Below are 13,366 nucleotides of genomic sequence, written 5' to 3' on the forward strand. Positions count from 1 at the left end.
ATCTGAACTTTTTCAAAGTTTCATCATTTCTTTCCTCCTTTCTTCGCAAAGTGCCATCCAGATATGTGTTTCAGTGCCAAGATTTTTGCACATAAGATGTAAAAAACACCAACAGAAAATTAGAACCCGGTGAAAAAAATGCTACTTAGGAGGGGTGAGGCTGATGACAAATGAGTGAACAAATAAAACATATCCTTTGTTTTAGAGGCCAGTTATTCTTCTCATAGTCATATAATTGTATGATTACTCAATGTTTTCTTCACTTACCAGGAGGTTAGTGAGTCCATTTTTACAATCTCAAAGGAACTGTGTATCTCAAGTCTTCCAGCCTCTGACTGGAACAATCTGCTCAGCAACAGATTTGCCTCGAACTCCATTTCTCATGTCATTTCTGCTGACCTGTGAAATCTGTTTCCCTTAGCTGTTCACCACACTTAACCACAGCTATTAACTATTACCCCTTGCTATTTACTGCATTTTACTATCTTTCTCCAGGTCCCAAAGGCAGATAATGGGAACGAGCTGCTGACTCACTGCCCTTACTGAGCTGCCCTTCAGTTTTCATAACCACTTATGTGAATCCTTGATGACAATATTTTAATGATCTTTGAAACAACTTGAATTATATTTCTCCCTAAGAGAAAAGATAGCACCTAGTTAGTGTATCTAAAAGCATAGTAACTGAAGGATATTGTTTCCTTCCAGGAATCTCCCTGGCCAGAATATAATTCAATCATACACTGCAGACTTGTTGATGGCCAGCAATCTATTTTACCTGGCTAGCAAGAAATATTCCACAAGGGGACACACTTAGAAACTTGTCATTGTGGTTCTGACAGCCAGTTTTGCACATTTTTGCATAAAGAAAATGGTATCATTAGCAATGCAGATTCAGGCGCATATGATATGGCCTTTTCCACATAGTTTCCACTGAAGAATTAGTTTATTTTTAGATATGTTATCAGCTCAGTTTCAGTTACCACCTGTGTGTCTCACCAAGGAGGACAGAGCACCCACACCTCCTGCCCCACATCACTGGCACCATTGTGGCAGCCTCCTGTTCACCGAATCATAGTCATTAAGTTTGGAAAAGACAACTAAGATCATATAGTTCAGACATCAACCCATCACCATCAAGCCCACTAACCATGTCCCTCGGTGCCACAATGTATCTTGATGTCATGTGTTGCCATGTGCTTATGAGATGATGGATGCATTCAAGGCTATGGACAGAAAACTTTGACTACTGTTCACCATACAGAAAAGATACATCATGCCTAAGAAGAATGAAGAGGGATGGAAAACATCACGGATAAGAACTGCTTCTCGAATGGTTCCTGATGGCAAGAGGACTATTTAATTACTTGCTCCATGCAGTTGTGGTGCTGCTTTTCTTAACATGGTTGTGCCTTATGCTATTATATTATATAGAGTTTATTAAGGTTTAGTTATATTAAGAGTATATATTAAGGTTATACATAGCATATTAAGGATTAGCAAATTAGATGGATAATTCAATTAGGATTCTTTAAGTATTTCCGTATTCCGAATACTATAGGCTTTGCAATAGACTATAATTGGGATTTTAGCAGTCACACTGTAAGGGGGCAAAACTTTGTTGTGCTTGGGAAGGGTGAGATGTTGTAGGCGTTAATGAGGATTCGAGCTGTGACATGATAGTACCTCCCCTGTTCAGTCCCTTACCTTGCGATGTATCTTGGGCGCGCATTTCAAACGTACACTCCAGGGGGCGTAGACAAAGTGATTAAGGTATATAAGGTGTTAATTACTCCCAATAAATGCCATTTTGCCATCTATCTTGCTGAGTCACGGTGGCTTTTTGGCCCTATCGGGGGGGGGGGCAATGCTAGAATCTAGCACAGGGGGGTGGTTGAACCATGGAAGCACATGACAACAGTCATGATATAACCCAGCAGCTTATTTTCCTTATAATTAACAAAAAAACATTACCATCCAAACATGGCATGGAAACAGCAAGAAGATACAAAAAATTTCTGTTGCAGTTTCATCTTTTGTTTGCATACAGAGCCCTTGCACTGCCCACAGTATCATCAGGTTGGTTTTCCATTCAGAAGCCACTTAATCAAATGTGTGCTTTACATAAATACTCATATTAATTAATAGATAATTAGTTCTAGTCTCATAGCTTATGGCAGCAACTAATGCATGCCTTTTGGGGTCCCTGAGCTGGAAGGTACCTGATTGGCTTTTCTGTGAAAACAGCTGATGTATATATATATATGCTAGAGATCATATAAAGCTGGCATTACAGCATAAGAATGGTTTGGAGTAACCTGAGAAAAGATGAAACCTTCAAGTTTTGTTTTGACAGAGCTGTTTTCATGCATGTGCAAAGAGTTCATTTTTCTTTTTCAAAAGCTCAGACTTTGGTCAAACATGTTTGACCTTTTGCAGGTCACAGCCCCAGCACAAAACTCAATAACTTTCCAGCTTTTGAGTTCTATCATAAAAAGCCTAAGCTTTTTGTGGTCTCAAAAATTCCCTCGCGTAATCTGAAGGATATTTCTCCTTTGTGTTGCACACAATATATATGGTTCTATTATTTTAAATGAAGACTCCTACAAAAAGCTTAATCAATAAATTTGCCCAGCATGGAAAAACCATCCTCTGCAAAGATATAAACAATAGAAAACAGCAGCTATAAGGGAAACAGATAGGGACAACACTAATTACACTGTAAAAGCTATTAAAAACTTCAACTTACCCGAGAAAATTCCAGCCACCGATACTGAAAACGTCTACTGAGGTTGAATAACCTTGAATAAACCATCCTCCACACCAGATAGTTGGCAAGAGTCCTGTTAAATCAGACATGTTTTTGTCAGCCCTCGAAATGCATATGATGTAAAGCAAAGCACTCACAGACTTGTCTAGCCAAGACTGAGCCACCTCCATGTTCAACAGTGGTTATATGAGATAAAATTGCACTGTAAATAGGCAATTCAACAAGCATCTCGAAACAAGCCTAGTACTGACCTAAGTGTTTCCTTTTCGCTATAAGATGCTATGATGGGCTATCTGAACAGCTCACTCTTCACTAAAACTCTAGCTTCTTCAACCTCTAGTTGCTGTAGAGATGGAACTGCCAGGTGCTCCTGCAGTGCCACTCCATTAGTTTCATTGATAGATGCTTCACATACCGTTCTCTCATCCAAATCAGAGAGCTTGAGTTTTGCCTCTGTGCTCCTACCTAAAACCTCCAGCTCATGAAAGATTGTTGCTACAAGCTTAAGCTCTTGGTCCCTCGGCTGGGGAGATAACAATGAGGTGAGGATGGTGAGGCTTAAGGCAGCTTAAAGCTACATATTGTCTACTAGTGACTGAGCACATCACAACCTAGTACCTCTGGCCATGTGCAGATGCTAAGTGGGACACCACACCAGGAGCAGTTCTGTGCTCATGCCACTTTACCCTTCTTCCTGATAGAAACAATAATTCCTTCTTCATTACAGAAATACATCATGCAGTGCATGTAAATCCTCACAATATTCATAAAATACATCTGAAAAAAGCTTTTTCAAACTTTCACCACAAGTAATATACCTTTATAGCATAGCATACATTACAAGAGACAAAACAATTAGCTCTAAATGGATGATTAAATCATTTTGACAAAATGCTCAGGGTCATTAAAAATGTATTTCAACCTACTCAACTATACTAGAAAGCACAGATTTTCCCATTATCACATTTTTTTTTATGATGTAGAGTTTCCTCACTTAATAGCAAGAAACACTCAAAGAATGCAGCTGTCATTTATTTTGTCTGAATTCCACCAGCCTCTTATTACCTGCCTCATGCATTTCAGCAGCACCCTTGCTCCCACAGCACCTACTCAGTTCCTCACTCTATTAAAATGCAATTCTGTCGATTTAAATCAGTACCTATGTAAGTATATGTATTAAAATTTAGTATCTGTATTGTGTATACATATATTTGAGTATATGTATTGAAAGTTTTAAAGACATAATTTCCATCCAATTTCTCCACTAAAAAAAAAAAAAAAAAAAAAAAAAAAAAAAAAAATCAGTTAAGTAGACAGCTACCATAAACCAATTATATGTTACAATTCAATACTTAATTGCTACAAAAATCAATTCCTCCTTCTGTGTACTTCTTGTTCTCATCTGGAGGTGTTTGCCCTTACATTCAAGTCAAGGATCCTCTGTCAAATTGTGAGTGAATGAAAGACTGAAATTTGTAAAGAATGAGTCTTGAAAAGGTGACTTATTCAATGACATTAATATCCATGGGGATTTAAAAACTTTTGTATTTAGTATAAGGCATAAATGATGAAGGGGAATGTCTATCTCAGGAAATAGACCACAATTAATTGAGCTTTGTTTTAATTTGAGAAAGAAAGAAAAGCTGACACATCCTAAAACCTAGCTCTCTGATGAGATGAGAACAATTCCTGATTGTAATCACACTTGAATCCACTCATGCATACAATGCATAAAACAGGAGGGTTTCACTTCAAAGCCTAAGAGAATTTAAATCTTCAGGACTGGGGGGTTATGATTGTAGGCAAAGGTTTTGTTGTTTGTGGGTTTTGATGTTTTTGTTTCTGGTGGGGGGGGGGGGGGGGGGGGACAAGCATTTCATTTTTATTAAGGTCTGCTTACTTATTTCAAGAGCAATTTTTATTTTTTCAATCAGCTATCTGAAGTTAAAATCAGTTATCTTCATTCAGGTTAAAAAATGACACTTTTTGATTAAGAAATGCCCTCAGTTCCTATTTGATTGTTATTTTCATTCAAATAACACCAGGCTCAGATATGTTAGCCACTTCACCCAGAGTAAAATCCAACACAAAAATAAAACACAGATCTTCTCTGAGCTTCCAATGAGACCAGAGCATTTGTTGTTGTAACCTTTGGGAAGATTACAGTACACAGTTCCCTATTTTAACTTCAAAACAACTGTTAAAGAAAGAAGTGTAGGCTGACCATTTCTGAGCCAATATGACCACCACTGTGATACACACTCCCAAAGGAAGTGGTAGAGAACTTGTGTGCTGGGACAGTTAAAATTATACCAGCGTTCACAGTTATCTGCTGAGGAAGGCCCAACCCTGCCTGGAAATAAAGTAGGTTGCTCAAGTAAAATTCTGAGAGTTTGTAACGTATTTTAATGAGTAGACATGGTGGCAATTAAAGAGGATAGATTTAATAAGAGATAGATAGCTGCATTAATTGACATTTTAATAAAGAAAAAAAAAAAAAAAAAAAAAAAAGAACTATTTCACAGTTTTTGAGATCTTTTTGGAAACTGTATTCATAATTGAATCAAGAATCAGATTAAAATACTGAAAATCTTGAGGCTCTTGCTAGAGGCACAAGTTTCAGTTAAATTACTGTAACTTAACTCTCCAACTAACTTTCCAGAGGAAGCACAAGACCAGAAAGGAGATCTAGTGCCCCCATCCCTCTCAAAGGAAAATTCCTCTTTATAATGCAGGAATTAAGGAGTACTGTATTAATTGTTCTACACTGCAAATATGCAGTAAGGTGGAGTAAGGTAAAGCATTGTTATTGATTCTGAGATCCAAGAGAACAGTAAATCTACTTCCTACAGCAGCTGTAAACATCTCCATTATGCAGATGCATCTCACTTATCCTATTTATTGCTTTCAACTATAGCACCTGCACTGGTAACTGGGGGGAAGGAGAGGGAGGGAAATGGGGGAAAATAACCCTTATAACTAGAAAATTGATTCAGAGAAATATTTAATAAAATGAAACCAAATTAATATTATTTGCATTATTTTAACCTTTTAAATACCATACGGAGAATGAAATACAAGATTACCCATAAGAAAATATCCTTGTTATATTTTTAGACTTTATCCCAAATGGAAATGTTATGACCTCATTGCAAATACTCTCAGGTATTTACTCTGTAGTTGCAGAATAGAGTTGTATGGAATAGAATTTGCACACAAAATGTATCTCTGTTTTCTTGGTACACACATCCACTATATCACCACTTATCTCCACTGACATCACTAAATTTATCAGATAGAAAATCTGAAAAACCAAAACAATGTAGAAAGCTCTCTTCAGCAAACTAAAATTTGTGATACACTTAACAATATTTGTCTGAATTTTGGAAAGCAAGGATGTTTGACAATCTGTAGGCAGAACAAATGACCGTGTTTATGTTCCTTATTGTTTGATCTGCTTCTTAATTTTACAAATACTGTGAATGGATGTAAGTACTGTCATTGGAAGCAAAGATCAACAACATAAAAACATTCTGAATTGTTCCTTTCTGAAATATAGCCTTAGTTGTGGCCATATTGTACAGTCAACATGGAATGATTTTTAAAGACAATAGTTTGAAAATGTTTTAAAAGGTTCAGCAACACACCTGAGCAGAGAATAAATTATTACAAAAATGGCTCATTTGTCATCTATAAAGATCCTTCCAAACAGAATATCTTCTTCACACACCCTCTTTTCTTTGCATTACCTAAAGCTGTTTTGCTTCCCTGTGCAAAACACATCTATTGCACTTGGTGTGAGCTGCCTTCATTTTCTAGAGATGTAAATGATTTCTCAAGATGTAAAACCCTATACAGTTAAGAGAGGCTGAATGGATCTGCAAAAAGCATCATTGCTGCAACAAAGGTGCTTGAAACTAAATTGTCCTGCTGTCCACAAGGGAATACATCTATCTTCTTTCAGACAAAAATGAGGAGAACTTTTGCCCTGAGATTTGGTTCCTAGAATCTGGGAAGCACCTAAAGATTCCAGGACAAACCCAGCATTTAATGTTCAGTCATAAGTTTGGGGCCTTACTTTTTCCTTTCATTTTCAAGTATCCTGAATAAATCTTTGAAGTACTGGGGAACACGGACAATCACATTTTCTGAAGGACCTATATCTTTGAGCTCAGGGTAAAGCTTGGTGTCAATCACCTTCTTTATGTATCCCAGCCAGTCAAACTGAAATAACAACAAAAAAACAAAAAAAGACTGGTTAAACACTTAATGAAGGGAGATAATTTATTGATTAAATCACACATACAAGATAGTGGATTTAAAGCTTTACTTATGAAAAATTTAAAAACTATTGCAGCTTGTCTTTCCACAGTTTCAAACCTTGTGAAGTCATAACTGAATTTAAAAGAACATACATTATAACTGAGAGCATACATTCCTAATAATACTCCTTTAACATGCCATCTCCTTACACTAAAGGCATATTTAATTATGTAGGTCAGAAATAAAAAGAATAATTTTCCCAACCAACCTGTGGAATCATGGCACTAAGCTCTGATATGTTCATTTTATTGTACATCACCTCACTTGTTCGATTTTCATATGGAATCATGATCTGGAAAAATAGAAGAAATAAGAATTAAAAAAATGATGAAAACAAGGCTCATCTTCCAACGATCTTCTCTTAAATCATCACTATTCAACATAATCCTACTGAAGAAGTATCTTACCACCCATTTTCCAGGCACTCATGACATTATCTTCCCTTTCTGAAGATGGCATTTAACTCAGAGAAATTGAATATGATTCATTGCCAGTTTAACTCATTACTGGGGAATTTGATGTGCTGCATGTCTTCTCTGAACACTTCAGACCAATTTTAGCTCTGATTATACCAAGGAAATGAATGTGGGTTCATAAAAGCTAAAAGCACACCTAGATCATTAAAATCATTCATCCTATCAGCTCCAAACTATACAGTTTGAAATGTCAAATCTGAGAGGCATGCTGGAAATGCATCTCGTCTCCTGGATTCAAATATGTGCCCTTCTCTGGCCTGGCTACACCTAGAGGAAGAGTCAGATACACATCAGTTTCTCCTCCCTTTAAACCAACTGTTTTGATTTTCATAGAAGGAAACCTGAGTACATAGGCCAGAAATAAACAGAAGCATTCATCTGTGTGACCAGAGGAGTCAGGCCTCAGGATCCTCTACAGAGTAAAAACCCAGGGATGAAGCAAAATAAATGTTAAATACAAAGCAAGCCTTTTTTATAATTGACAAGGGATGTTCAGACCCCAAGGTGTCTGGGTCATAATAAACCAACCAACTAAAAGATAAAAGCACAAATCGGATAGATATAAACAGTCTTTATGGTGCCGAATTTAAACAGGGCAGAGATTGACACAAGACTAACCAAACAGCTGGTGGATCTCCAAACAAAATTCTGCAGTAAATGTCTGCAGTTTTACTGTTGCTCAAACCATACAGACAAAAAACTATGTTCTTCTCCCTTTATGCAAATTTCATTTACATGGCAGATCTTTAAACTCTTCTTGAACTCGCTTGCTCTTTTCCTCTCTAAATTTTTCCTCTTCCTCCAGTATCTCAAATCCACTCAAAATCTTCCTTGTACACAATAAGATCTCTTGGAACATGTCACTCATCCCTAAATCAAAAATACATATCTTCCTTTTGTTCCTTCTGTCAATCTTCCCAAGCAAAGAAGTTCTCCATGATGTATGTTCACTCAAAGAGTACAGAGGAACACAGGATACAATAAAAGCCCAAGTGACAAACAAGACTATCTATCTCTTTTGAAAACACAGTATGATGTTTTATAATTAATTGTGCTTACTAGGGATCATACAACAATCCTTGTCCCTGAACATATCTGCTTTCATATAGTGGTTTGACAAAATTTCATCTCTATTTTCAGCAGAGAGATGGAACACTGCATTACTGCTGTTGTTGATGGCCCTCAGTTCTCCAACCTTAATGATTCTATGATTATGTCTGGCTAAGGGTTTTGTTAATTTATTTATTTTTTTAATTCTTTTCCTAATGCCCTTGAGAATAAATATTCAATTTAGCAGTTAACTAAAGCAAGAAGACTTATTTTTTTTCCATCAGGTTTGTTTCTTTCATTCTCCTTCCAAGAAACATTATTGCTAAGGTTGTTAATATAATGATATAATAATGACTTTCTATTTTGAAGCAGGATTGCCCTTTGTTTTTAAAGCAGTTTTCAATTACACATAAAATTACCAACCTCAGCTATTTTAACTTCCAGCTTTAGGACTGACTTCATATCAGACTCAGCTCGTGAAGCATTTGCACCCAGAAGCACTGCTGTGTCAACCATGAACTGCAAAAAGTTATCTCGGTACTGGGGGAAAAAAAAAAAAAAAAAATAGAAATTATCACTGGATTTGCACTTCAACACAACTGTACCAGTAGGACATCAATATCCAGCTGACAGCAAGGAGGTGAATACCTCGTACTTTCATACTCTTGCAACCAGAGTTATACTTTCTTTACCTCAAGTGTCCACTTCCTCTGAAGAGAAAAGGGGAAAGAATGCCATAAAATGCCATAAGATGCCATACTGTGGATGACAAACAGAGCTATCTGCTGTGGTTCACAAAGTATACACATCTCAGGAAGCACAAATGATGTTTCTGGATTTGGCTGAGCACACAGAGCTCTTGCAATGGGATTAGACAATGTGCATGTTTTTGCAACTTCATACAGTAATGAACACAGGACTGAAGAAGTACTGAAAGTCAAATGCAAGCTTAGTGGATGGGAAGATAGGGAGGTAAAGGGATATCCCTCCTCTGTTTCTGCTATAGCACACAAGTACTTAATAAAGTATTCTGTGCTATCCAGCAATCCTAAGCATGTTTTAGTCTAGTGCATATACCCAAATGTCAGCAGAATCCACTGTATGTATCAATCATTATATTGTAGTGATTTCTGTGCTATCTCTTCCCCAGCATCATCTTTCAGAAGTTTAAGAGTGATCAAACTGCTCCAATCAGCTTCTGATGGCATGTGATCTCCCATGCAAAAGCATTTCTGGGCATATTACTGTCTTTAATTTTTAAGTAGATACTGTTCTTTGGATACTGGCATCTGCTCAGATGGATGTGGCTAAAAAACTCACTAGCTTCTCAGAGAAATTAAAAGGGAAGCAATATTGTAAGACCTTAACAACAGCAATAACTCGCCCCCATGACAACCAAGTGCTTGTTTTCTATGAACTTTGGGCTGTGTGCATTGGACACTGCCCGCAGCCCTTAATCAAAGGAGGGTGAAAAAGGTGTTGGCATTATCAAACATCAATATGTGTGCTTAACATCAACATTTCATCTTTGTTTCCCACAGAAAAGCAGCAAGAAAACTTCTCGATGAGCTGTAGCAGAGTACTGAGAAATAATAAAGGGGAAGAAGAGGAAATTAATTATTGAGATCTGTTGAAGAACTCCTGTTTCTTTTATTAAATAAATTCAAGCAAATCTGATGATAGTAATCTGGCCAGGAGAGCAGTTCACTGACACAGTAGCATCTGGGCTCCACTTTCTTGAGATGTTCTTGAGCTTTTGGGTTCTTTGTCCATGGCCTAGGAAATTCTGGGACATCTCAATAACTGTGGGGGATCCCAGTGCAATCTGGGATTACCTGATTAGGTCAGGTGAAGGCTAAGGTGAGGGTAGCTGTAGCAGCTCTAACAGTTGGCTTTGAATGCAGGGTGCCCTGAGCAACTGTCTCTGTTGAACTCCTGGACCTAGATGGTCCTTCATAAGGATGCAGCTCTGCAAATCTCAAACTACAGCGAGCACCTGAAGCACATGGCATTCTAGCACTCACACCTTCAGCATACTTGCATGCTGAAAGTACAAAACCAGAGGGGTGGCTGATGGTTTCCAGAGGTCTCTTCCAAGGGTGAAGAAGAGAAGTGTTTGTAGTAGTGGTGCTTATGGTTGAGAGTTTTTTTCTAATAGGAAATATCTTGAAAAATCTAAATCCAACCAAGCCATAACCATTTCCCAGATTGTAGCTCAATAAAGCAAAATCTACAGTAACAAAAATAGATATGTTGAGTTTTAGTTAGTACTACTTACGGATTTAGCTTCTGTCGTGTTTTCTAGGTAATCCTCTCGAGATGAGAGAGAGAGGCTTGCTTGATCTAGCTGTTAAAAATAAAAAGAAAAAGCATTTAACAATTAAGGATAGCCATATTAGCAACCTTAAAAGAATTTGCATGTTTCTGTCAATAGCAACAAATGTAAATATCCAATACATAATACATTCCTGAAAAATAGTCTTATTTTCATACATACATACATACATATTTATTTATTTATTTATTTTTAAAAGCTACACTGTGCTGACAGATATTATCTTAATCATATTAATGCCATCTGGGAAGCCTCAGATGTCTCCGTCAGTACCTTGAGCCACCTGCTACAGGAAAGTATCACCAACCCGTGTTCCTTGCTCTATTAGCAAGTAGGGTAATGTAACAGGAGTGAGTCTACAGCAACAAACAATGAGTGCAGACAACTATTCATGTTACACATATTCAGGGGCACAAGAGTCAACTTTGGACAGAAAACTTAGTGTATGGTCCAAATGTCCATTAGCTGCTGGAGTATGTCAGCTGCTGTGTGCCTGGAAAGCATCATTAGCCTACTTTGACAGAAATCAAGGTTATGCATTTCAGCTTCACTCTAGGCCAGCACTGAGTGTTGTAATGAGTATTCAGCTTTTTGAACAGAGGTACAGCTGGGTTCCAGACCCAGAAATCATTGCAGGCATGGGAAATCGTTATGCTTCCAGTACATTAGCTAAAGATGTATGGCAGACACAGGCTTTAAGTATTTCTGATTCAAACTATGATCGGACTTGCTGGCCTACAGTTACCCTGATCTTAGATAAGGTCTTCAACTTAATTTCTAAAACCAGACTTGAAAGTTTAATGGGTTCACTTAGTCTTTTGAATGAAATGATGACAACATGGGAACACGTGCATAATGTTTCAAGTTCTTAATCAGCCAAAAATCATTGTGAAGCAGATTTCTTAAAATGAGTACTAGAAACAGAGATTTCACCAGACACTTCAATGTGATCAATTAAGTTAGAGTATAAAAGCCAAATCTAATAGCATAATTCAACCAACTTCCAAATTCTGAATAAGATATTGATGTGAATGGAAAAACAAAAAACAAAAAACAAAAAAAAAAAAAAAAGTTTTGATATTCTAAGGTCATATTCTAAGAAGAAATGTGATACTTATTCATACTACTTCACAAAAGCCTTTTTAATCTATATCTTACAGCATTTGTTTCATATTTTCTACATTATAAAAAATGACCCCAGCAAATGCAAATAGAATCTCAGATGAATGATGTTCTCAAGCTTCCAAGATACACCACAAATAAAGTAAAACAAATAATCTACTGAAAGCAGATGTTTGCTGAAGCTGTGATGTTCAGTGCAACTCTGATCCTTTGAAAAACAGTAACACCTTTCTTCAACATATTGAAGCAAAAAAGTCCCCACAACTCTCTATACTCTTATGCTTTGCAGATGAATGTCCTGGCAATTGTTAACTTCAGATTATTTGGTCTATTTCAGCCATATCGCTGTCGTTTTGAGTGCTCATCCAAATTTTCCCAGCTTAAGAGTCAGATTTGATAATGCATTGAAATAAAGAAAGCACAAACATCAGATACAAACAAACAAAAAAAAAAAGCTAATGAATTTCTTCAAGAAAAAGAAAATTATATTGAATGTTGAACAAAGCATTATTTGGAGCATCTCCTGTTGTTCTGAACCATTCATGCTTTTGCAGTGCTGAACAAAGAAAGAATTTTGCAATCAATCCATTTTCACAAGCAGACTGAAATACTCCCTGTTACAGCTGCACTCCTGGGAATCTGTTAAAACACTCACAAAGTAGAATAGTGGCTGATGCATTCCACTGATCAAGTTCTTAATCAAATTAACAATAAAAACAGAATCCCCTAAGGAATAATATGCTATTCAGAGGATGTGGAATTTCAGTTATTTAAATACCCAATTCACAGCGGCTGCTAAGCATATCAAATGAAGATATTATAAGGTATAATTCATTTCCAAAGAACAAGACACACAGACCTACCCAAACCCTCTCCTGGCAGATACCATGGACTCACGGCAGGAGTATGACAGGAGATAGCTAAATATTTGACAGGCTGGAAAGCTGGGCTCAGGTGAACCTAATGAGGTTCAACACGGCAAAGTGCAAGGTTTTGCACTTGGGCCGGAAGAACCCCAGGCACTTGTACAGGCTGGGAGGAGTTGTCCTTGAGAGCAGCTCGGCAGAGAAAGACCTAGGGGTCCTAATAGATGAGAAACTTAACATGAGCCAGCAGTGCGCTCTGGCAGCCCGGAAGGCAAATGGGAACCTGGGCTCCATCAGGAGAGGGGTGGTCAGCAGGGATAGGGAGGTGATTGTCCCTCTCTACTCTGCTCTTGTGAGGCCCCATCTGGAGTACTGTGTCCAGGTGTGGAGCCCTCAGTACAAAAAAGATATGGAGATTTTGGAAAGG

The 13,366-nt window shown here is 37.4% G+C and overlaps 1 protein-coding gene across 1 annotated transcript in view; it reads right to left on the reverse strand.

The window, feature by feature from the left end:
- The window catches only part of PHEX (phosphate regulating endopeptidase X-linked), an 86,658-nt gene that overhangs the window by 53,962 nt on the left and 19,330 nt on the right, over window positions 1–13,366 (reverse strand). The window contains exons 4-8 of the mRNA XM_072340187.1: window positions 10,895–10,963; window positions 9,040–9,156; window positions 7,299–7,382; window positions 6,846–6,991; window positions 2,747–2,840 (exon numbers count right to left, since the gene is read on the reverse strand). Coding sequence (XP_072196288.1) covers window positions 2,747–2,840; window positions 6,846–6,991; window positions 7,299–7,382; window positions 9,040–9,156; window positions 10,895–10,963 — 510 coding nt within the window. The remainder of the gene's footprint in view (window positions 1–2,746; window positions 2,841–6,845; window positions 6,992–7,298; window positions 7,383–9,039; window positions 9,157–10,894; window positions 10,964–13,366) is intronic.

The sequence above is a fragment of the Excalfactoria chinensis genome, chromosome 1, assembly GCF_039878825.1.
Source record: "Excalfactoria chinensis isolate bCotChi1 chromosome 1, bCotChi1.hap2, whole genome shotgun sequence".
In the NCBI taxonomy this organism is placed as follows: Eukaryota; Metazoa; Chordata; class Aves; order Galliformes; family Phasianidae; genus Excalfactoria; species Excalfactoria chinensis.